Here is a 24,238-nt window from a genome sequence, read left to right as displayed (position 1 = left end):
GGGCAACATTCATTCATGAACCAAAAAAAAAAGAGGGGCATGACAAATGTTCAAACTGAATCTTCTGGAGAGATCCGGTGTCATTTAGCAGCCTTTTCCCATCATGCCCTGTTCTTATGGGGGACAGGACCTGATTGCCCTCTATGGTTTGGAGCCTTTTTGAGATGTTCCATCTTCTTATTGTTTTTTTTTCTTTTATAGTGCTGTGCTGCGAGACAGTTTCTCCTCCAGGAAGGAGCACACACAGTGTGAGAGAGAAAAGGTTAACCTTTAATTCTAAAACTAGCTCAGGAAACATAAACCATGTGATCAACGAAAAATGCACAAGTTTTAACTTATTTATCTATACTTTTTATACTACAGTAGTTATAACTCTTGGAGTCTTTCTGTTGTTTCTTTTTTTTTTTTTTTTAAATCTTCCAGAGTGATTTTATTTTAGAAGCGTTTGAGCGCGTCACATGAAAGTGTACTGAACATGTTTATGATGGTGTGTGAGCGTGAGTGTGCGAAAAAGTGTGTGTTTTTCGAGTGCGTGCATCTGTCCGTTCTTTGCACACGTGTATACGTCAAAACATCCTCCGTTGATCTTTACCAAAAGCCCAAGACTTTACAAAGTGTTCTTGTCAGCTTGGTCCTCCGTTTGGATGAAAGTAACAAAATTGACAAGTCTAAAAAAAAAAAAAAAAAAAAAAGAAAAAGAGTTATCACAGCTCATCTGGAATTCTGTTTCTTTAGTGTCAAATTCTGGTCAAAAGGGTTCGCTTTTTATTCTTAAAAATAGTCTCAAAATAGGATTTATTGTGGGCTGCTGCTTTCTTTTTTTTCTAAACTGTTTTCTTGTAGTAGCTGCTGTTGTCGTGGTAGCAAAGTTCCCTTATACTATTGGGCATGGATGTCCAGGCCTTGTCCTCCAGTACTGGGGTCAATGGGAGTGAGCAAAGGGGGTCTCTGTGCAGACATGGCCATTCCTGGGTGCGACGAGGGTCCTCCATGCATCAGCATGGCGTGGTGGGGATGGTGGTGGTGAGGGTGGTGGGCGTGGTGGGGGTGGTCGGGCAGGTACGCGTGGAGAGGGGGTCCGTGTCGGAGCTGGGAGGGGTGAGAGGTCATCTGATGAGGGTTGGTGTAAGTATGCGGGGCCATGCTCATGCCCATAGGACCGCTCTGAGGTACGTACTCCCCTGGCATGCCTGGCAGACCTGAAGGAAGGACAGAAACAGAGAAATTAATTTACAGTCAATAAAACTATTTTTATCACAGCAGCTTTGACATGCTCCTTCCCCATTAGCAACTCATAATTCAATTTGAAAACAACTTCAACAACAGAGAGCTTAGCGGATTTTACGACTGTGACTACGGCACTTTTTCAGCTTCGACAAGTAAAGACAGACATTATTGCACTGGGCTATTTCAGGCCATGGTGAGTGGTTTACAATGCCCAATAGCGTTGTGGTCAGGTCTCAGGTTGGGAAAATGATCCTCGGTCATCCACAGACACTGTAGTCCTGGAGGATGTGAGGAAAACCAACCAGCCGTATTGATGTGGAGAAGTGCTAATACTTTTACAAGTGGAACAGTCAATTCCCCAGCCGACTTTAGTGACAAACAGAGCAGGCAATCTCTCATGGGGACGTGCCTCTGCGAACATATTTGATTTAGAATCCCTTAAAGAAGTTATTAAATAATTTAGGACTCAGTTAGCTGTATCACCAAGACAGCGAGCGTTACAGGCTTCATACCCACCCCCTGAATGAAAGCATTTTTACGCAAAACAAAGTACTGCTCTTAAATGGATGGAGTCTGGGTTGTGGAGGTAGAAAAAAAGAGCAGGAAACATCAGCGAGACAGAGGAGCAAAGATAAAAGGAAGTAAAAAGAGAAAAGAAAGGAAGAGCAGGTGGGGTGTATTGATGTCCCTTAAGATGGACTCCACTTCATATGTGTGGAGACCCCAGCATGCTGGCATCTCTCACACTGTGACAGGACCCAGGACACAGAGCTGGCTCAGCAGTGCCACTGTTTGGCTTTTCACACGGCTGTTTGTTGTAATCAGAAAGGAGGACAAAAAAAAAAGTAAGATGTGGTGGTGGTGGGGGGGGGGGGGGGGGGGGGGGGGTTCCTGGAGCCAGGGACTGGAGTATGGGAACATGGCTGGTCTAGAGGCCTGGACCTTGGGGAGAGACAAGTGAGAGCAGGGGGTCTCGCTGGAGCCAGGGGGCCTGGGTCTGGGATTGGGTCTGGGCCGACCTGCTTTGTAATGTGAACCCCTGGGGGATTAGAAGCTGTAATAGGAGGGGAGAGGTCGCTGCAAGGTCACTAGGCATGCTCACTCTCCGCATTCCTCCACCTTAGTACACTGCAATTAAGAAATTACACTGGAGGGCCCCGGTGAGGGGAAGAAGAGGAGGAGGACAGAAAGGAGAGAGGAAAAAAAGGGACAGCAAAGGCCAAGATTAATGACCAGCCTCATTGGTTGAAAGCTGTACCATTTTCTAATACTCCCCTTTCCATGTCAGTTCATTTGAAATGCACATGTTTGTCAGAGCAGGTCTCTTAAAACCTCACTACTGGGGTCATAAAATAAATAAATCATTCAGGGTGTTGGGGGTATGATGGGTGCCCTCACCTCTGTATAACCTGGAGTAGCTCCTGTTAAAAGGCCTAGCAGACGTTTTTGACACTGTAAGCTGGTAATCTCCAGTCTTGTAAGCTGCAGTCATTCCGTTAAGTAGATCTGAGACCCCCCCCCTCCTTTATTAACAAGAGTGGTAAAACCATCTGAAGACAATAACTGGGGACAGACTGGGCCCCTCTCTCTCTCCCCATCTCTGAATGCCTGCCTCCCTCGCTGGCTGTGCTGTACTTCTGTTATGGCACAGCGGTCCTGCTCAATGGCTGGTCATAATTAAGTACCAAATATACCATATTGTGTGGCTGTGTAATCAAATCAAGAGAGGATAATATTCCTCTGTATTAAGCTATTAATGTAATTGGTCATGAAGCATAAAGTATGTTACGTAATTAAATAGTCTCAAAATTATATAGCCCTATATTAAGAATTAGCCAACCTGAGCAAATGTTGTCTCTGTGTGGCTGTTTTAGGGAACATTGCTTCCTGATTTTTTTTTTTTTGCTGCCATTAGCAAAGACAGGAGGGGATGAGAGAACGAGCAAGAGACACAGAGGAGGAGAGAGAGCGAGAGGAAGCCTGGACTAGAGGGGTGAAATGATCTTTGTCGGCAGAATTGCCGCTGTGACCCTTTTGAAAATCCAGTCTCCATTTACATATAAAGGGTTCTTTTAATCAAGGTAAGTGTTATTATATTGTGCCTCATTGGGTAAGGGAGTTTAGGTGTTAAAATAAAATCTCTTCTGCCCTGCCGCCTTTGGGATGTGATATGTCTTGATTTTTCAAATGTCAGCACTGTGGCACTAGCGGGAGGTGGAATGGCCAGCTTAATCAGACTGCCGCCATTTAGCTGTGTAGGGACTGTGTGTGTGTATGTGTGTGTGTGTGTGTGTGTGTGTGTGAGATAGCCAGAAAAACAACTACACACAGAGAGACTGTATCTGTATGTGTGAGAGAGATCCCCCTTCTTTTAGATGCAGTCATGCTTGTGTCTACAACCTTATAAATTTATCTCAATGTCTCGCTGCTCTTGTCTGTGAGTCTCAGGTCAGACTAGTCACTGGCCCCCGCCCCCCCCCTTAAATCATCTCCCTCCAGTAAAAAATAATCAAAACACACAGCACCCCCCCCAACACACACACACACACACACACGCACTCTCATTCCTCCCTTTACACAGCTCAAACCAAACCCCCAGTGAAGGATCGGCCATGTCACCCACGGCCCGTATATCTCGCTCAGAGACCGTAATGTACTGCGGTGTTCCCGTCTTTGCATATAAGATAATTTGGGCATCAATCCTTCCCCAGACAGATTTATGTCACTCGGAGGACAGTTTCACTTCTCCTTCTTTATCGCTTCACTGGAGCCTGCTTAATTTCTCCCCGTCAGCCCCTTCCCCAGGAGATGTTATTTTTTCCCTAAATGTCCAACATTTGCATTGGCTGTCCGGGATGGGGAGAGCGATGGCGCTGTTGTGATAAATAAATTTGTGCATGCCATGCCAGGTTGTTTCTTTCCCTCCTTCTTCTGTTGTTGTTCCTGTTGTCTGGCGCCACAAGTCGGGTCCTCACTGTCCCAGGACAGTTCCCCCCTTTTTCCCAAGTCTTTAATTCACCCCCCCCCCCCCTTACCCCCACCCCTTAAAGCATCTTGCTAAAACACCCATGCATGCTAGCTCACAGTTGTTGATGCTTGGGGAGTAGGGGGTTGGAGATTGCTGTAAAGTTACAGCCAGGGTAAGAAGGGGTGGTGCGGGTGAAGTGAAAGGGAATTGTGGGTGAAAAGAATAAAACCCACAGCCCCAAAGTGTAAAATAACAAGGAAAAAAGCCCAGTACTTACTTCCCCCTTTTTCTTTGCGTTTTGCTTTACAAGATGGAGGTTACATGTAGTGCCATTGCCCATCCATGCCCATATTCATCCCCATTCCACTCATAGGCCCTAGAAAGAAGAGATAAACGCCAGAAAAGGGTCAGCAGGAGTTTGAACCACAGAGAGGTCACAGGAGACCCACTGATAGAGAGGATGAGGTTGGTCAGCATTAGATGGAAAATGATGAGGGAGGGGGAAGTAAAAGATGAAGTGTTTTTATTTTGCATTGCATCCCCACGAATCCCTCTGTTATGATCATTTGTGAAGGATTTCCCCAGATGTGTTAGATTAGAGAGAATAAAAACAAGCAAGACAAGCAGAAGACAGTCTGGGGAACGGTGAGGGGACTTTTAAAGAGGAGTGTTATTGTGGTTGTGTAACACTTGTTAGTATTAGGTTTACGTGGCTGACTTGGGGACCTGCTCCGTGCTGAGGTCACTAAATCTCATGCTACAGACAAGAGGATCGGTGTTGATCAGCTCTGCGATAACTGAGGGTGAAACTGGTGTCTGGTGAAGCAGGCATGATGGGAGGGAAGAGGGACGAAGGAGGACTTACCAGCTGGTCGGATCCCCATGTGCTGCTGACCATCCAGCACGAAGCTGCCCATTGGCTGGCCCTCTGGACTGTACGCTGCTCCTTGGCTCACTGAAGGATCAAGAAGAAAACCTGATTGTAGTCAAAACGTGGACATGAAAAAGGGAGGGGGAAGAAGAAGAGAAAACACACCAGACAATCAGCAATTGTCCCAGCTTCAGCCCAAACATACTGTAAGACATTGTGCTCATGTTTGTGGACCGCACTGACTGACGCGTGGCATGCAAACACGCATACAGTAGGTCCTCATGCATGCAAGCACGCGCACGCACACACAGACACACACACAGCCAGTGTCATTCAAAACCACACTCACAGGAGATACATTGTTCTCTAAACCAAGAGGAGAAGGCATGCAGTTTGACAGGATGAAAAGAATTCACCCAGTCAGTATTCAAATCAGTAGTCATACTCACATCATTTTAAACATAACATATAATCCTAAACATGTAGATAATCCCAAAACTGCCAAATCATTCAATATTATGAATGATTTACCTGATTATCTGTTATGATACAGGAGAGACAGCAGCAATTTACTCTTTACAACAGCAAGTTGTATCTTGTTTTAATATTAGCCCTGATGAACTAATGCTCTGTAGAAAACAGTGTATTCTAGGACTTTAACAGTATTATCTTGGATAATCTAACCCTCTAATTCGTAAAGATTAGGGGAGCTGTTAGTCATGCTGTTTTTGTAGAGATTGTTGACTGGCACACATGGGTTGCATGCTGACAAATATTCCACACAAGACCGCAGTAATTGTAGAAAGAGTCACCCACATTTGTTTAAGTGCGTCCCATTTTATTCATGGCTCGTGTTCATTTGAACAACCTCCACCTCGGTTGTATAGAGACCCGTTTTTTTTAAGACGGGGAGCTCGCTAATCAACAAAAACAGCTTTTCCCTCAACGAGACAAATTACTTTGCTTCTTTTTGGTAATACCATAGTCAATGAAGCTTAGGGTGACTGTATCATTCCACAGGATCACACAGTGGCATGTTGACTACTCAGTTTGAGCTTTTCTGTAATCTGACCACAATAAATATGGAAAATAAATGTTCTATCAATTAACAATCTGAAGCTTTCTATAATCTGTTTTAAAGAAATGGAAATCCCTCCTTGGATTGGCGTTAAATCAAAACATCAGATTTAATTTAATCAAGGCACCATATAAAACTCATTCTCCCTCCTAAAGGCAGTTTTCATGACTGAAAATACATTAATTGGTACTGTTAAACTGAACATTTGACTAAGTAGCTACGTAGCAGTCTTGGTATTTGAAATTTGCTGAATGACTGCTTATGATCAAAATTCAGAACAGTTATTCTTGGGGGAATAAAATAAAAAACGCAGCAGAAAAAGCATGGAAGGGAACCCCCCCAAACCCTGAACTGGAAAAAAAATAAAAACAAAACAGCCTAAAAAAAAGTAGATAACTCATAAAATGCTGCTAGCGTTTCTGGCACTCCTCTTGTGTCCAATTAGTAATTCACAGAGAGAGTGCTAATATACCTCTCTCTCCACTTAGACTGGGAAATCTCCAATTAGAGTCAATCAGCAAACGGCCCGCACCACTGGTGAACACATCTCATGGAGAAAATGGAAAAGGGGATGAAGGGAGGAAGAGTAAGAGGAGGGAGTAGAAGGGTTTTTTCTTTGGGGGGGGGGGGTAGATGTAGGGTGCTCCTTTAAAAAAAGTCTGGGCTCCAGGCATGCTGTGCAAGCCAGTAAAAGATTTGGGAAGGGTATCTTCATGCTGGGTAAAGAATGAGAGAGAAGCAGTACTCTGCTGTACATCGGCTGGGCTTTTTTTTTTTTACCTGCTCGATTTGACTGGTCAATCATGGGCTGTACTATTCTTCTCCTGGCGTTAATGAACCTGGCAGAGAGAAGAAAAAAGAAAAACAGAGGGGAGAAAAACAAACGTTAAATCACCCTGCATTCACACATAGAAAGATTCATCACAAGCCACCACAAAGACAAAACAGTTTTGCATGACTTAATGGCAACATTAGCCACCGAGTCCTTGAGAGAGGCGCTCGCAACAAAACAGCAACAAACAAAAGGGCAATTGTGTGCTGACTTGGGAACCCAGTGAGGGATACTTTTAAAGTTCCTTATGATCTATTCCCCCCTCTTTTAATAAAGCTTTTGATTACGTTTGGTTGCTATGGGCACCAGGGAGACATTCCTCAAGTATTAAGTGCAGCTTGGGCACAGAAGAACCCTCATCGTGGCACATCCCTCTCTCCCTCTGTCTTTCAGTCGCTCCTGCAGCCAGTTACACAAACACAAACTTATATACGTAGTGTACAGTATCGTGTCCACAGCTCCTTCTCCAAAACAATGTTGTTTCTGGAGTGTTGTCACCCAAAGTGATTTCAAAGTAAGCTTTAAGTTAGCAAAGTGCATGACACAAATGGTTCCTTTCATTACTCCCCACCATTGCACCCCCACCTCCACCCTTCCCCTCTGTGGGACCCCCACTCTGGCTGCATTGTAGGGGGTTCTGCTCCCCTTCCAGCTGTCTAGAAATGAGGACCAGGCATGGGCCACTCCGTGCTTTCACAAGGTATTGTTATGTCAGCGAGCCCATCAATTAGGCTGTCTGAAGTTTTATCACCACCACAGCAGCGAATAAGTGCAGCTCCACAAAGCCTCCCCAGCCGGCCTTGCTCCTGTGGCTTTTCCAGTGTGGAGCCGGAGGTCATCTGGAGGTGACTGCCAGCCAGGGGCAACCTTTTTAACTTGGAATGGGGGGCCTTGGGCTGTGTCAAAGGCATGCTGGCCACTCAGGCTGAGCAAGCTCTCCACCTTTCTCTCCTTCTTCTCTCCACCTTTCTCTCCTCTCTCTGTCTTTCTCTCATTCACTTTCAGATACTAAAAACGTAGCGTGGATTTAGCACTACAGGTACCACCATGTGGTTGATATTAAAGAGGGGTTTCAAATCACAGTGGAGCTGTCCAGCATGGAGTCCTTTGCTGGTTCCAAAAAAGCAGAGGAGAGAAGAAAAAAAAAAGGCCCCACCGCCCTCTTCTAACGTATGGGCCACGGCACCATCAGTATGGCTAAAGAACTGGTCATTAGAAGGAAGGGAGAGCTGGAACCAATTTGGGCTCCTAATCCCCCATGAAGCCCTGATACCTGCCCTTACCTTCTCCAATGAACTTAAACGCCTGTAATCTGCCCGGCTCAAAGTGACATGGTTAAACGTACAAAATGCACGGTTGGGAAAAGAGAGACGCGGTGCTCATTTGCCAGGGGGCATCCAGAGTGCAGGTACGCAGGGGTGCTGCGGGCCCCCGAGAGAAAAAGATGAAACACATCCATATGAGAATAAGAGAGAGTGAACGGGTAGGAAGGGAGGCGGGGTGCGCGAAGGAGAGAGCTGGATTGGAAGTTATATGATTGTAATGCATGATTTGTGATTTACGGGAGGAATGAGGATTAAGTTTTATTAACTTTGAAAGTTTTTTTTGATAGAACAAAGGGGACAAAGCATTCTTAGATAGCTACGCTGTCAAAAATGCCTGCAGTGCTTAAGAGAGAGAGACGCTTCCAGCATCAAAACCAGCTGAGCAAGTAAACAGAAAGACATTCCTGGTATCACACTCCCTCTTTAAGCTCAAGGCCTGCCAAAATGTATGTCCTGCTTTCTCCCTTTCTAGATACACCAAGGGGCTCAAAATCACAACCATGTGCGTTCTTACCTATTCTGGGACATAACCATAAACACATAATATTAGGAATGTTCTTCCCAGGTGCTAAATTTGCCCATACGGTTTCCAGTGACTGCAGAGGAGTATGCTGTATGATCAAAGTGCCGTTCTCAGATGTATTCTTTTTCTAAATGTTCCTTTAAAAACAGTGTTCTTCCTCTTGTGTTTTCTGGCTTCTTACAGGAAATGTATGACATAAAGCATACAGGAAAATATTTAGCTATCAGGGTGTTTGTTCTCATTGAAATGGTAATTTTTGAGTATGAAAGCAGCTTGTTGCCGTGTACACAAACATATGGATATTCAAGTATTTTCCCTGCAAGCTGCTTCTGAGATGGACCTGCTTCTTGTCAACATTCCCTATTGGCCAACCATGACCATATCACACACTCACCACAACACACACACACACACAAAGGCTCTGTTTTTGTATGCTAAACAAGTTGCCACAGTAACCGGGAGGCGATGCGCTGCTTTGGAGGGAGTGGGGGGTGACCAAGGGCCCCTCTCGTGGCCTTAGAGCACCTTTTATCAGTCAGAGTAAAGCCAATTGAGATTATCAGAGCCAGGCCTGATAACACTGTTTTCCCTCGACCCGTGAGCTGCTAATGGTGTGTGCTTAGAACAACACCACCAGGAATCCTCCAGAGATGAAGGCCAGTCAACTGGGATGGACGGATAGATGGATGGATCTGAGGACCCAAAGCCCTGAGAGAGACACAGAGGTTGACCACAGGGACTCAGAATTCCCAACCACTCGCTAAAACATACATGCGCGCTGTAAATCCACACATCGACACCATAGACATGACCACAACCACGGCCAGTGTGTCTGTAGGCTAACCAGAACACAGGAGGCTCACAGGGGACACTAGCTAAAAAACCTCCAACCCAAAGCCCATGTTTTATTATCTACATCTGGTGGTCTAGCTTATTATGGCCTGCCTCTGCTCAATGTTAGAGCACAGAAACACCAACACACACACATGCACACACAGTACACAGAGTACCTCTCAGCATGGGAACTCCATGCTGTCTTCAAACAAATAATTAAAGGCAAGGTTAGGGGGTTGTGTGGAGGTCATTCCTCGGGATACAGCTCAGAATGTGTACATTACCCCAGGAGAAAGCGGGCTGGTGGGGGCAGCGGTCCACTGCTGTTTAATGTGGGCAACTGGTTTCCTCTAGCCAATAAGCCTTAAACACATTTTCAAGTTGCATATCAAAAACTGCTCTTGCAGTGCTAAGAATGCTTTGGAGTGTGCATGTGAATATGTATACACTTGTCAGTCAATATGTGTGTATGTGCATGTCCGCGCATTCTTCACACACCACTGCCAATTGGCCTACAGTAGCACTTCCCGCTGACATACCCTGAAATGGCATGAGCGACACGTGTGTACAAACACATGCGTATGTGCAGATACAATATGCATCTCCACAGGAAGACAGAGCCCTGCTCCATAACGATACAGAGCGCTAAGTTTACTAGTGCTCTGGGTGTTGTGGCTGTGCAGGTCGCAGAGGAAAATAGCAGACGGATATGAATGATGGAGCCAGGGCAGCAGGAGTCAACTTGACACAGGGTCTCCGCTAGGCTGGATCAACACGGCATCCCTGGTTACTAATATCTTCTCATACACGGGGGGGGGGGGGCAGGCTTCAGAGAGTGTCTGCTTAGGTGTTAAATACCCTGGCTAGCATACAATGTTATGCTATACCCAGTGTGTGTGTGTGTGGGGGGGGGGGGGGGGGGGGTCGAGGGTAAGGGGTGGTCAGAGACAGAAGAAGAGACTTGGGGAACTTACATAATCCTAAAACACACCATGTGCGTCTATTTTATGAAGTAGAGACCTTCAACTTCATGACTTCCCTTAAATACAACAAACCAAACCACCTTATACGTTGACAAATACTATGGAAGGTTACTTGGAGTTTGGAGATTAAATCACAGCAAACCAGTCTGTCTGACTCAGTGGATGTTTTTTTTTCTTGCTTCCTCATCTCAATCTGTCAGAAAGGCCTTGTTTCTGGTTAACTGACTTGCAGCCACACCTGGTAACTCGCTCCTGTTGTCAGCATTCCTTCCCTGAGAAATCGTCATGCCAAACCACCCTACCCTGGAGCACAGCCAACAGAGAGAGAAAGAGAGTGAGAGGGAGGGAGACGAGAGAGGGACAGAGAAAGAGCCTCGCTGCTTGGCTGGCCAATTGCTGTGGAGATCGGAGGGAACGCAGCCAATCAGGAGTAGGGTCACTCGTTTGACGAGTTTGTGATGAAAGAAAGACACGGAGCCAGAGCAAGAGTGAGACAGAGAAATACTAAACATGTCTTCTCCAAAGAAATGAGTGCTGGACGGCTCCAAATGTAGCCCTGTAGAATATGCAAAGGGAGGAGGCCGCTTTGAGTTGTGACACAGAAATCGTTGACAGTTTATTGCCTTCATGGCTGACCTGCAGATGCCCATTTTGAGAGCTCATATGCCACGGATGGGGGGGGCAAGTTTCTGTTTGTCAGTCAGATTCCTGGGCCCCTGTCTGTCTTTGGAGGAAGATTAGATGCAACACAATCTGAACAAGAACGTGCTGAACTCAATCCCTGATCACTGCTTGCAAACATGACTGTCCTCTGGTTCCTATTAAAGCTCATTGCTTCCATACTTCTGCTGCTTCAGACAGAAATAAAGATTCCAAACCTCCAGCGATTGAGTCACAACTCACTGGAATCAAAGGAGGAAGGCTTTAGTTTGATCCTCTCCCCCCTTCAAAAAGAAAGGAGTAAAACACTCAGTGTCCTTTGACCAGGAAGTACATGCAAATTAACCCCATGAGGAGGGTGTGTTTAGTATAAGCAAACGCTAATTATGGTCCGGTCAGACAGTGGGGCAGTCTGGGGCTACTGAACCTCCAACACTGATCTACTGTAGTGTCAACAACACTGATTGAATCAGCTCACATGGTCCTAACAGGCCCCCTGTAACAGTTTATACATAGCTTGCCACCAGACTGAACCTATAGTATCTGTGGATTTATCATAAACTATCACAAAGGAGCTTTTCACAGGCTCCCCTCCTCCAGGATGGAGATAAAGGACAAAGAGATAGGGTAGGAACGAGGAAGCTTCCTCAAGCTCATCCTATCAGAGACAGAGTTTCCCTTTTTCTATCCCTTCTTCCCTTCTTTAAGTTAAAACAGGAGTCAAGAGACATAAGCCCGGGCGAACATTACCTCACCCCCGTGTTTGATTTAGTGCAGATGTGAAGCGGAGCGAGGCAGGCTCGTTTTTTAGGAACGTCAGAGAGAGGGCCCACGTTTAGGGCAGCCACTGTGTTTACATAGTTTTACCTCTGTCTCTCTCTTCCTCTCTCCCTCGTTCTCTCATCCACAGTGCCTCCTCCATACCCCCCTCCACACTCTTTTGTCTGCCTCTCAAAGGGGGACTGCTTCACCTCTCCTCCATGGACTTTCACTGACCTGTTTTTCTTTCCCTTTTTATTACTCCACTCATTGCCCTTTTGTGGCACCCCCCCACCCCCCTCCTCCTCCTCCTCAGCCCTATATGAGTAGCATTTGCACGGCTCTGTCAGTCTAGCTGCAGAAGTCATTCCTCTCTGAAACCCGTGGAGTACGAGTCATTAAGACTTGAGTGGAAAATCAGACAAAGAATTATATATTTGTGTTGCAAACTGACACGATTTAACGAGCAGCTAATTAAAATAAATCAATAGCACTGCGGCATGCTCGCTCTCTGTCTGTCTCTCTTCTCTCGCTCTGATTTTCTGTCAGCACCAAAGAGGTGGAATACTGCAGTGTGGAGTGCAATGCTATTCTAGTGATGGTTTTACCCTAAAAATAAGGCTTGAAATACTGCCTATGCATTATGATGAATAAGTAAGAACTCATTGGCTCTTCATGAAAGCCTAAATATCAAACAGTCTGACACAATTTGAATGATAGAAATATACAGTAAGAATCCCAGAAGTAACTCTCTAAACTACAACAAGACAAACAACAAAGGAAACAAACATAGACATCTCTCCCTCTATTTACCCTCCCATCTAACACCTTCTCCCCTCTTCCCCCTGTCCAGTGAGGGCATGTCACCCCTGGGCCTTGCAGTCCAGCAGCCTGACCCCTACATGGCGGGCTGTGCGGCCCCAGCTGCTGACTGTCCGTCAAACACCTCCAGAGCAGCGTTGGGCCAGGAAGACCACGCTTGTTGCCCCTTTGATCCGGCAAGCAGCAGCTGCTGCTCCACACAGCAGCACTTTGTTCCTCCGTCTCCTCACCACACTCTGTCCTACGGCACAAAAACACTGAATCCAGTGCAGAAGTGGAGGGAGAGAAAGGAGAGGAGAAAAAATGTGGGGGTTATGGAGGGCGGGAGGGGGGATTAAAAAAAAACTTGCCCGTTTTTTCCTCACTACAACATCAACAAGCTCTGACAACGGCAGCGGGGGTTTTTCTTGGCCCCGACACAGCTCTCAGGCATCTCCTTCTTGACGCTTCACCCTCCCATCTCTTTTAAGAGATATGATAGTTATTGTTCAAATCAGCCAGGGTGAATGGAATGGACCGAGGCCAAGCCTGCCCCAGGCGTCAACACACCTGTATGAAAGAGACCTTATTGTAGCAACCCAGCATGGCTAACCTGCCCTAGCTCTACCAGTTTTCTGATGTTAGGAGGGAGGGTGGAATCATCTCTTCTTTCTCTTTCTTTCACCCAGACAGTCCCCTAATATTTCCCGTCATTAACCTCCCTTTCCTCAGAGGCTGGCACCTCCGCCCTGGAATGTTTTTACTAACACTGTTATTTTTGAATATCACCACCAGACAGGGGGATTAAGGAAAGAGTTGATCCGCATCTCCCTTTTTCGCAAGACCCCTCTTCTCTTACTCTTGCACTCCCTCCCTCAAGACGACACCTTATTAACGTGCATAGGTGCACAAAAGGCATTGTCTGCCTGCCCAGGAGCTGAGGGACCAACAGCTGTGTTTTCCGTTGTTTGAAGAGCATCTGAAAGCACCCAACATATGTCAATATTAGCCCCCGTCAAAGGTTCCAGTACATAGCGCATGACAGGGGTCACCAGCGCTGGAAGGTAACGCTCATTCCTCATAAGCCAGCCTCTCACCTTTTGGGTGGGTGAGGGCTTCCTGCTTTCATGCAGGGCCAGCAAGAAATAGAACAGAAGACATGCTGGCAGGCTGGCGCACACACAGATACTCAGACAGAGGAGATGCCGGCCTACCCATCAGCCCTCCTGAGATGAGTGGGTGTGCTTACAAGATCGCCCCATTTTCTCAGTTGTGAAGAGTGCCACCCCTATTGCCCAGATTTCTCTTTCTCCCACAATGCCCGGCCTGTTGGGCTCCTTTGTATGTCTCTGCGGGGAGGGCAGGTATAATCTGTGTTTCCATCCACTTCTCACTGCTATCATTCAAATGTGTGACTTTTTTAGCCTCTCTGTCTCCCTCCTGCACTATCTTTCCATCTCTATTTCTTTCACCCTCTCTTTGTCTCTTGCTCTATCGTCTTCTGCTCCCTTTCATTCTCAATCCTTTTTTCCCTCTCTGCCTGGTAATCGAGTGAGAGATTCCGCGACTCTGTGACTCCCCCTTATTGTCAGATATCAAACAGGGCGGCTTTGTGGATTACCAGGGGAAGCTGATAATGACATGATAGAGGCGTGATATTTCAAACAAAATTGAGTGTCAATTGCCTGCATCGTCTAGGCAACACAAGTGTCGGCGTTGCAGCAGCCAAGAAGGAAATAAGGCCAATCTATTTCCTTTGCTTCATATCAAACGTCTCTTCTTCTCCCTCCTTTATAAGACTATAATGGGTTCAGCTCAAAGAGAAGAAGAGGGGGCCTGCCAAGAGGGGCTTCAACAGTTACGTCCTTATGCAACACACACACATGCTTGGGTACACTTGTGAGCATGCATGTGCTGTACATGTACACACACACACACACTTGCAGACATTAATTTATGCTTCTGAATCTCAAATACATTAGCAGAAGTCAGAAAGCTTAGCCAATAGGAGGGTGCGCAGGGAAGGTGCCCCCATTTTACCACCCCACCCCCAAACATATATGCACATGCTCTCTCTCCTCTTGACACACAGCACTTTCTCCTCACACTGCTGTACTATTAACCATGAATTTAGGGCAGTAAAAATGCACCACAGTTTGAGCAATTAAAAAGTGACACCTAAACCTAGTGGATAGACTGTCGAGATTCTCTAAAGCCTGGGTTTAGGTGCCATTGCACTCTGAGTCTTTCAGAGCCAGACTACTGGGGAGTACAGGACTCAGTGTGTGTGTGTGTGTGTGTGTGTGTGTGTGTGTGTGTGTGTGTGTGTGTGTGTGTGTGTGAGAGTTTGGAAAGGGATTCCCCCTCCCACTGGGATGTCATCATCTTCTCATCATTGTGTCTCTGGCGTGTGTGAGTGAGTGTTTCCACCAAGCACGTTTCCATGATGTGTCTTGAGTAAGCGTGTTTGCGTCTCGCACATATTAGTGACCACGATAGTCATCGGTCAAATGATGTCAGCTTGCCTCTGACTTCCCTATTGAATAATTAATCGGAGTTTCAATTGCACATAATTGCTTTGACATACATAACCCGTGAAACACAGGCACACAAACACACATGTGCAGGCACGGTCAGCAGCAAGAGTTTAGGGCTAAAAAGCCCAGCAGCAGGCTGGTGATATAAATAGCTGTTGTTTGTGGAGGGGACTGCTGGCAGAGGCAGCGCTGACACTGTGGAGCGGACCACAGGGACTCTGATGTGCCTGGTGGCCTGAAGCGAGCCCTCTGCCTCTCAGATCAGCTCTACCACTGACTGTGTACAGCTTTGACTGGCCTCCTTCATATGTGACAGCCAGAAACAAGGCAACAATCTCTGTGTCTCACAAAAGCCACATTCAATTCAGCCTACACTGCAGAGTGAGGTCCTTGAATTTAAGTCTGTGAACTGTCATGATTCTCCCTGAAGGGTCTATTAATAAACCCAAAATACAGATGACCCCATTCTCAAAAATGTTTTATTTTGTAGGTTAAGATTAAAACATCCCTGACCAGAGGTGAGTTTTACATTTCTATCTGCTATTATTTCAGAAAAAAAGTGCAACTTTTTATCAAATGGCGGATATATCATTTTGGGGACTTGCTATTTCTTCACCTCATGCTTGTGAGAAAGCTGAAGAAAGTCTACCATACAATATATCAAGAATATGATAAACGCAGATATGTCTTGGGGGGGCTACAGGCAGACGCCCTCCACCCCCACTAGGGAAAAGACATTCCCACTGCCTTCCCTCCTCAACGCACATGCTCACAGAGTCTCCCAATTGAAACATCATCGTCGGTAATGGGAGGAATAAATATTCATAAGGCTGGGAAGTGAGAAACCCTAGATTAGGGTAATATACTCCTCATTGTTCTTCCCCTGCCTTTCTCCAGCTCTTCCTCTGTATCTCTGCATCTTGTTATGCATGTAATAGTGTTGGCTAATGGTGGCTAATTCCTCCAGCTACCCCTAATAACTTCATCAAAGTACATGTGCACATGTGTGTGTTGGTGTGTGCATGGAGAGAAGAGACAAGCTGCACTGTTTATTCCTCACCTCTACCAAATTGCAAATTACCAGGTTTGATATCATAAAGATTTTGGGCCACTTTCCAATTAAGATTGGATTGTTTTTGTGGAGAAGCCCTGTGACTCCCCCCCCCACCCTCTTGCCTTTTCCCTCCCCTTTTCTGCTTGGCACCGACGCCACTGATATCTCATCCATAACAGGCCTGAACTGGGGCAGAGCATGACTTAAACAAACAAAGGGCTATATTGATTTATAGGGTCTTCCATGATGGGCTTATTGGCCTGCACCTCAGAGCCACAGAGGGCACCGGGCCATGAATCACAGCTTCAGAAAACACACACAAACACACACTCACAACAGGTAAGAATAATACATGGGAGCATTGTTAGGGATGTGATTACAACCCTCTCTCCCTCTCATATCCAACACTCACTTTCATTGTGTCTTAAAGGAGGGGGAGGGAGGTCAAAGGAGGTTATTTTGAATGTGACACCACACAAACAAAGCAAGGTTAGAAGAGCGTGCTTATTTACATGCTGTTACTGTATATCCAAACCCAGGGATAGAGAGAATGCAAGGTGTGAAAGAAGAAGGTAAAGAGAGAAAGAGAAAGAGTGAGAGAACGAGCATGCCTGGACAGAGAGAAAATACCTTGTAGAGGTTCACAGAGTTTAAAGAGCTCAGCCAAAGAAGGAGCTCCTGTCCTCTCTGGCTCCAACACACACACACACACACACACACACACACCCTCAAGGCCATTCTGTTACACCTGGTCACCTTTATCCGTTTTAGTCCCCCACACCCTCACCCCTCCTTCCATACATACACACACCATACACCATCCAAACACATACACAACGTTCAGCCGCCTGAAACACACCACCACCAAGATACACAAAGCAGCACCCTGTGGCTAACACACAGCTCCTCTGGCTATCTCCCTCAGCAGATAAAACTAATTATTCCAAATCTACTCTGTCAGGTTGTCTGATCCTCTGGGGCCTCAGTTTAAATCTCTCTCTCTCTCTCTCTCTGTCTCTCTGTCTCGCTGCCTCTCTCTCTCTGTCTCTCTCTCTCTCTCGGTCATAAGCCACAAAAAGACCAAGAATCTCTGCCAACTGACCTCCAGAGTAAAAACATAAACAGAGTGACTAGCCATAAAGACACATAGCACCATAGCTGAAGCACATGGCTTTCTTTCTGAAAACACACCATTCCAAACAACTACCAGACTGACTTGAAGTTAGATTTTTCTTTAAATGCAAGACAACACAAATCGAATCCACTTTAAAAAAGCAGCGATCAAGCCTGGTAGTCTAAACAACTTTGAAAAATCACAAAAAAATGCATGACATCATCTAGCATACAATCCAAAGGACTTATGCACCTATTCAGACGCCTAGTCCCTCTGTTGGCACATGCCATTGGCACCCATGTTAGGTTTTAGAGCTAAATAACAGGCCAACATCCCAGGCTTTCCAGCTGCACGCCCTGAAAGCCCATGGAGAAACCATTCGTCCCAATGAGCTTTAAAGGCAAATGGAAGCTCATAAACAGAGACTTGACTGTATAGACTTTGCATTTTATCTTTCAGCAGTTTCCCCTTTTATGAGCCGGGGACCTCTATAACAGGGGGAGGAGGGGAGGGATGAGCAAGATGGGAGGATGGCAGGGAGAGAGTAAGGATGACAGTAAGGATGTTAAGGAAGGAGACGATGGCAGAAAGAGCAGAAGAATAAGAATGAGGTACAGGTTGGCAGAATGAGACAGAGGAGTACTAGGGTCACAAATCTCGCTGCTATTCTAGTACGTGACATCTTCGCTCGTTTGCGGCTGCTCATTAACAAACAATACTGCTGTGAAATTGGTTTAATGACAAAGTAATAAAATTGCTATTCTGCTCACAGATGGCCTCAGGCACAGGGAGATTCTGGCAGGCTTACTGTGGCTGCCCGTGTGCATTAAGCTGCTTGTTCATGAAAACAGCATCCTATACTTTCTTTCTCACTATCACCAACCTTTTTTTTTCTTTTTAAGTTCTTTCTCCTCCTGCAAATGAAATAAATTAACCTACTTTCCTCCCTTGTATTCTCCTTGAATTCTGCCTCTCCCACACTCTCACCCTCTTGCTCTCTCTCAAAGTCACTCTCTCTTTCTGCTCTCTCTCTCTCTTTCTCCAGTTCTCACCCCTAGTACAGAAATTACCATCTTAAAATAAAAAAAGGAGGCTCGCCCACGCAAACGCAGCTCGACTTCATTTCAAACGTGGAGCCCTTGTTATTAAACGACCCACCAATAAAACCAAGCCGTTGAGGAATAAAAGAGCCAAAAGGAGAAGAGAAGTACAAAGACCTCCCTCCTCCCATCTCTCTCCATCTCTCTCTAATGCTTTCTCTGTAATGCCTCTTTCAGCTCTTTGCCTCTCTATCTTGCCTCGTCTGGCTTCGCTCTCCTTGCATGCCGTCTTTGCTGGGAGAATTCCACAGCCTTGGAGAGTCTTGAGCTTGTAATGGGAAAACAAGTAAAAAAGCATTCATTTTTGTGCATGATCGCCCAACACTGCCAATTTTGTTAAAGCACCACCTGTTTTTCATAACTCTAGCCTCACACAGAGGTGGGCACTGGGCTGCTCCGTGGCCATGGTGGGTGTCCATGCCATGCTATGACCCAATGTGCCCCCAGTGCCTGATAAATTGAGAGTGGGCCTTGTTAATCACACTGAGCGTTTCGACAGCAGCATGTGCTCATGTACTCACACGCAGCACATATACTGTGAGTGCACACATAAACACAGTGGCACATTAGCGTCAGCTATTCAAGACTCCCATGGCTTATCCTGTGAGTACAGCATGTGTCTAGATTGCAGCGCGAACAGATATTTGGATCCGTAACAACAGCTGAATAAAAACGAAAAACAAAATGAAACCTACTACAACAGGGAGTCTGTTCTATTTTACTCTGCCAATAATGAAAATATGTTTCTCCAAATGTGTTTCTCCCTCCAAAACAGATAAAATGGGATTATTATTACAGCATCAAGAAAGCAGCCAGATCAAATGAACTTAGCGGGTAGGGGGTGTTGGTAGGGGGGCTGGCACTTGGGATCTGACAACAGAGTCAATTCTGCTAATTAACTGCCAATTAGCGGTCCCTAAATGAGAGGGATCATGATGCCTGTGTTGGCAGCGCCCCGATAGTCTCTCTCTCAGTCAGACTCACATATACACTCATGCTCGCACACACAGACACCAGAGAGATACACAAACATACACACACACACACACACACACACACACACACACACACACACACAGCCGCAACCTCTCCACACTCCAGCTGTATATTTAGAAAGCCAGGGGCATAAGATGGCCACGGCCGGGAGTCCCTGGTTGCAGCCAAAAAAAGGCCTGACATTTCCATCTGGGTCAAAGTTAGACAGATAACCAGCAACTTCAGTCAACTAGCCCACCAATGAGGCAGAAATGAAGAGAGAGAAAAGAAAGGAAAAGGCAGTGATATAGAGAAGAGTAAGGAGAGGGGAAAAAGGACCTCAAAAGCCTCTGTGTGAGATTTAAAGACTTAAATACTTATAAAGAATGTGGAAAAAAACAGAGGCGGCTGGGCCAGTTTCATAGCTTTATGTTACATTTGGAAAATATTAGTTATTATTTTGCATTTCATAATGGGCTCGCCCGCCAAACCAGAGGATCATAAAAAATCATAAAAAATCATAAAAGCCAGTGTTTCTAAGTGTCTCATTGGACCGAGGAAGGGAGGTGGAAAATGCCTTGCTAAGTGGAGGAACAAATTTGGCTTTGGTTTTTCTCTTTCTTGTTCTCAGATACTACAAATAAATGTGCTTGACCGTTAATAACATTTTGCATGTGAACCTGCAGTACAGCTTCTATGTGCCTCTGTTGGGTGGATTAAACTCTTGAGAGGTCTGGAGGGATCCGCAGAAGGGAAAGAGAGAGGAGAAAACGAGGATCAGAGTGGGAATGGGGAACATGCTGTGAAGAGAGCTACAGAGAAGTAGGAGAAGAGGAGGAGAATCTGGATTGTACATAGATAGGAAAAAGTGGCAAAGGCAAATGAGTGTAATGACTACAGTTAGTCTTTTTTAACTGTAGTATCCTTTCCATCTCTGTTTTTAGCTCTTATCTTATTTACTCCCGCTGCACACCTGTCTTACACAGCCAGTTCCTGGACACATGTCCATGCCATTGGTTGCATATACTGCAGTTTTGGTGGTCTAGTCATATGAGCTTATTCTACTGCTCAGACTCAAACCAATTAAATTAAACAACAAAATCTTACTATAAACACACAGTAAATGTATATTGAGTGATATGATGACTGTTGCTAAAGGTGGAGCTTGACCTCCTTGTGAAGAAAAAAAAAAAACAATCAGTGCACCATGCCCTGCCCTGAATGGCCAGAGAGATTGAGCCTATTTCATCTCCTCAGTGGGCACAGGCCGCTTGGCGCCGTCGTCTGGTGGATATCCTTCCCTTATCACGTGACCTGTGCTCTGACAGGGGGCAAAGGTTGGCTGCGATCCGCCCCTGTGTCTTAATAACTCACTCATTGTATTCCTTTCTGCCGCTAATTAGAGCCTCTCCCCTGTGTGTGTGTGTGTGTGTGTGTGTGTGTGTGTGTGTGTGTGTGTGTGTCTATGTGTCTATGCATGTATTCCCCCCTGGGCTGTAGAGAGGAGGCAGAGAAGTAAAAATAGAGTGTGGCTTAGTGCCCTCTTTATTGTTATTAGTGCTCCAGTGGCACAGCAGTCAGTCATCATAGATGCCAAGAAGTGACATATTCGCTTTCTGCCTGGCTCTCTCTCTCTCTCTCTCTCTCTCTCTATGTCATGGAAATGACCAACTGGCTGCCTGTGAGATGAGGGAATAATGAGGGGACGATTTCCTTCCTTTTTTTAGATGCAGTTTCTCTCAGTCATCTGTCATCGGAGTCATCTCTCAGGCCCATGTAATAATCCTGCGTGTTATGTGTGTGTGTGTGTGTGTGTGCATTGCCGCAGTGGTAAATAACGGCAGGATAGTTGGTGTGTGTGTTTATGGCAGTGAGTGAGGGCAAATCGTGCTGGGTCTGACGCTGAGACATGAAAGGATTCGGTCAGGCCCCATTTAGCCCAGACTGATAGCAGGACACCAGGAGCTGCTGAGGCAGGCAAATATGCCGCTAGATACTGTAAACTGTTAATGCTTCTCCGGTGAATAGACACCCGAGTCTGCCGTTTCACCTACTTCATTCTCCCAGAATGCCATGTGTGACATGGCCCTCACCTTTTCCCGCAATCTTAAACAAATGCAATTATATGTCAGACCACTCCCCGATTCTGTTAGCATGACGCCAGTTGTCTCAAATGTAAGCAGAGCAAACACACTGCCTACTGGTCAACTAATGGTGTCCTGACACACTGTACACACATGACATCTCTGTACGTACAGAGAGAGCATGGTGTCCTATTAGTAATAATGTGCATAACGTGCACACACACACACTTATGCACACAGGGGATACTATTAACTGGATAATCAAGTCCTCCTCCTCATCTGCTCAACACCAACACAGTGAGATTGTGGACTTTAACCTTTTCCTTTGTTCCTTATTAACATCACACAGCTAATGGGGTGTGGGCTACAAACAGGTGAGACTGCCAACTAATGATATGGACTAGATATAGACCTGGGTGGAGAGTCTCCTGTGGTACAGAGACAAAAGGTTTCCAACCAGCTGGAAGTGGTCTACCATGGGTTTTGTTTTCTGTGTGTACAGGTGAGCTGCAGGTAAATGTGAAGGGAGGTGTCAGTTGGAGGGTATGGTTCGGGGAGGTTTGATGGGGTAAGTGGGGAGAGAGCGAGATGCACTGTCTATTGACTATCACACAGAGCACCCTTGTGCCCTCGCTGGGCTGCGATTGTGCCGGCGGACAAAGCCCTGATTCAGCACATCCTTTCCCCGAGGGAGAGCTGTGGAAACTGAAGACGGCGGCCATCCCCTCCCTTTCCCCCCCACTCATCCTCTGCTTCTGTCTCTCCCTCCCTCTGTCTCTATCTCCCTCTCCCTCTCTTTGGCCAGTAACACGGCAGCGGCCGTGCATCAAAGGGAACTACAGAACAATGCAAGGGGCCAGCCAGGAATTTGAAGAGCTTTTTTTTTTTTAAACAGGAATTTCATATGGCAGAGTTCTGTCATATCCTGGGTGGACCGTCTCAACAGCCAAAGAGAAAGAGCAAAGGCACAACCCAAACAAAGCGATATTTAACTGTAACTCACTGTCCTGCCTGGTTAAGCACTACGAGGGGGAACGAAAACATCCTCTCTCTTTCTTATCTTTCCCTCACCATAAAATAGCCAATAACGTGGCAGCATCCGCCGGGCGAGTTGACAACACCCAGAATGTACCAGAGATAGACCAGCAGAGTTCAAGCCTCTCTAATGACTTTATTTGTGAAAATTGATTCCTAGTGTGTTTTTGTTAACATGGCTGGTGTAACATTAATACACAGCTCCATGACTACCCATGTGTGTGTGCATGTGCGTGTATGTGTGTGTGTGCGAAAACAAGGTTCATGAGGATGTTACCCAGCACGGGATTCTTTCAGACCTCTTTATAAATGGATCTGAGGCATTTCAGCGCCAGGCTTGGATTTCATGGCCTCTGAGAAGGCAGGGACTCTTCCTATATCTATCTCTGTCTATGTCTATTTCTCTCTCTCTTCCTTCACAGGTTTGCAGACTATTTCTGCATTAATCACCATGACACAGGCAAGGCAACTCAATTTTCTGCTCCTGTAGGTAAGGTGCGTGGCGTCCCGAAACGGTGGCACGAGGCATGAAACAGGCAAGCGGGGGCTAATCTTTGGTTACTGGTGTAATTGAAATGCTATCCACACTGTAGGGTGCATTAAAGTCTGATAACAGCGGTTCCTGTGGCCAATTTAAGTAGCTTGACTTCCCTTGGCTAGAAGGGAATAAAGAAAAGGGTGAGAGAGAGAGAGAGAGAGAGAGAGAGAGAGTACGTCAGGACGGAGGGGGGGAGGACGAGGGAGGGGGCTGATAGATAAGGCCAACAAACCAGGCTAATTCTCCAGGCATGTTTCTCATTGTGATCCAGGAAAAATGAGAAAAAAATGTATCACAGAACCAAAAAATCAATTGACCCTCGGGTGGCTTGTCAGGCTGCGAGTCTGATAAACCTAAAAGCTTCGTTAATGTCGGCCTGCCTGTACCCAACAGATAGAGCACTTTGTAAATGAACCCGCTTTGATAAATATATTAAGGAAAGCTGTGAATAAAAGGCACAGACTTGTCATTTGTAAATAGAACCTCCGCTACATGGAATTAGAATGATAAAATGGGGTTCCATATAATTAAGTTTGTGTAAGACCTGAAATCCGTGCAAATACCTTGCCGGAAATTTGAAAGGAAGCTGTCAGTTCAATTAATCTGAACATCACCCTGAGAATGTACTGAACAAAATTAAGCCGCAGATAAAACCTGGGCTAGTATTTTGATAAGTAATTCCTGTATCATTTCTTTGCTTCTGTGATCATTTTATTTAATCCACCACCCCCAGTTATGTGCTAAGCCATCTACAAAGGCCCTGCTGGCCAGGCCACCAAAACCTTAATCCACCATATAGCTTGTGCAAAACGGGGAGGGGGTGGAAGGCAGTTTTGCCTTTTGTGGGGGCACCAGTGGCGGTTCTAGGTATGGTTTTGGATGAAGGGGTGGGGTGGGTGTTGGGGTTGTAGGGGTAGCTTATGATCTCTGCGTTTCTCCC

The 24,238-nt window shown here is 46.0% G+C and overlaps 1 protein-coding gene across 10 annotated transcripts in view; it reads right to left on the bottom strand.

The window, feature by feature from the left end:
• Positions 1–633: 633 nt before the first annotated feature.
• Positions 634–24,238, bottom strand: part of meis2a (Meis homeobox 2a) — a 78,174-nt gene continuing 54,569 nt past the window's right edge. For 4 of the 10 annotated variants that reach the window (XM_070921072.1, XM_070921068.1, XM_070921070.1 and 1 more), the window contains 3 exons: positions 6,925–6,983; positions 5,061–5,150; positions 4,513–4,571 (listed from right to left, as the gene is read on the bottom strand). In XM_070921072.1, the coding sequence (XP_070777173.1) occupies positions 4,513–4,571; positions 5,061–5,150; positions 6,925–6,983 (208 nt within the window). Of the gene's footprint in view, positions 1,200–4,512; positions 4,572–5,056; positions 5,172–6,924; positions 6,984–24,238 lie in introns of those variants that run through there. The other 6 variants (XM_070921067.1, XM_070921069.1, XM_070921074.1 and 3 more) reach the window with 4 other exon arrangements.

The sequence above is a fragment of the Enoplosus armatus genome, chromosome 15, assembly GCF_043641665.1.
Source record: "Enoplosus armatus isolate fEnoArm2 chromosome 15, fEnoArm2.hap1, whole genome shotgun sequence".
Classification (NCBI taxonomy): domain Eukaryota; kingdom Metazoa; phylum Chordata; class Actinopteri; order Centrarchiformes; family Enoplosidae; genus Enoplosus; species Enoplosus armatus.
The sequence above is the reverse complement of the archived record's forward strand: the minus strand, read 5'-3'. Positions and strand labels throughout refer to the sequence as shown.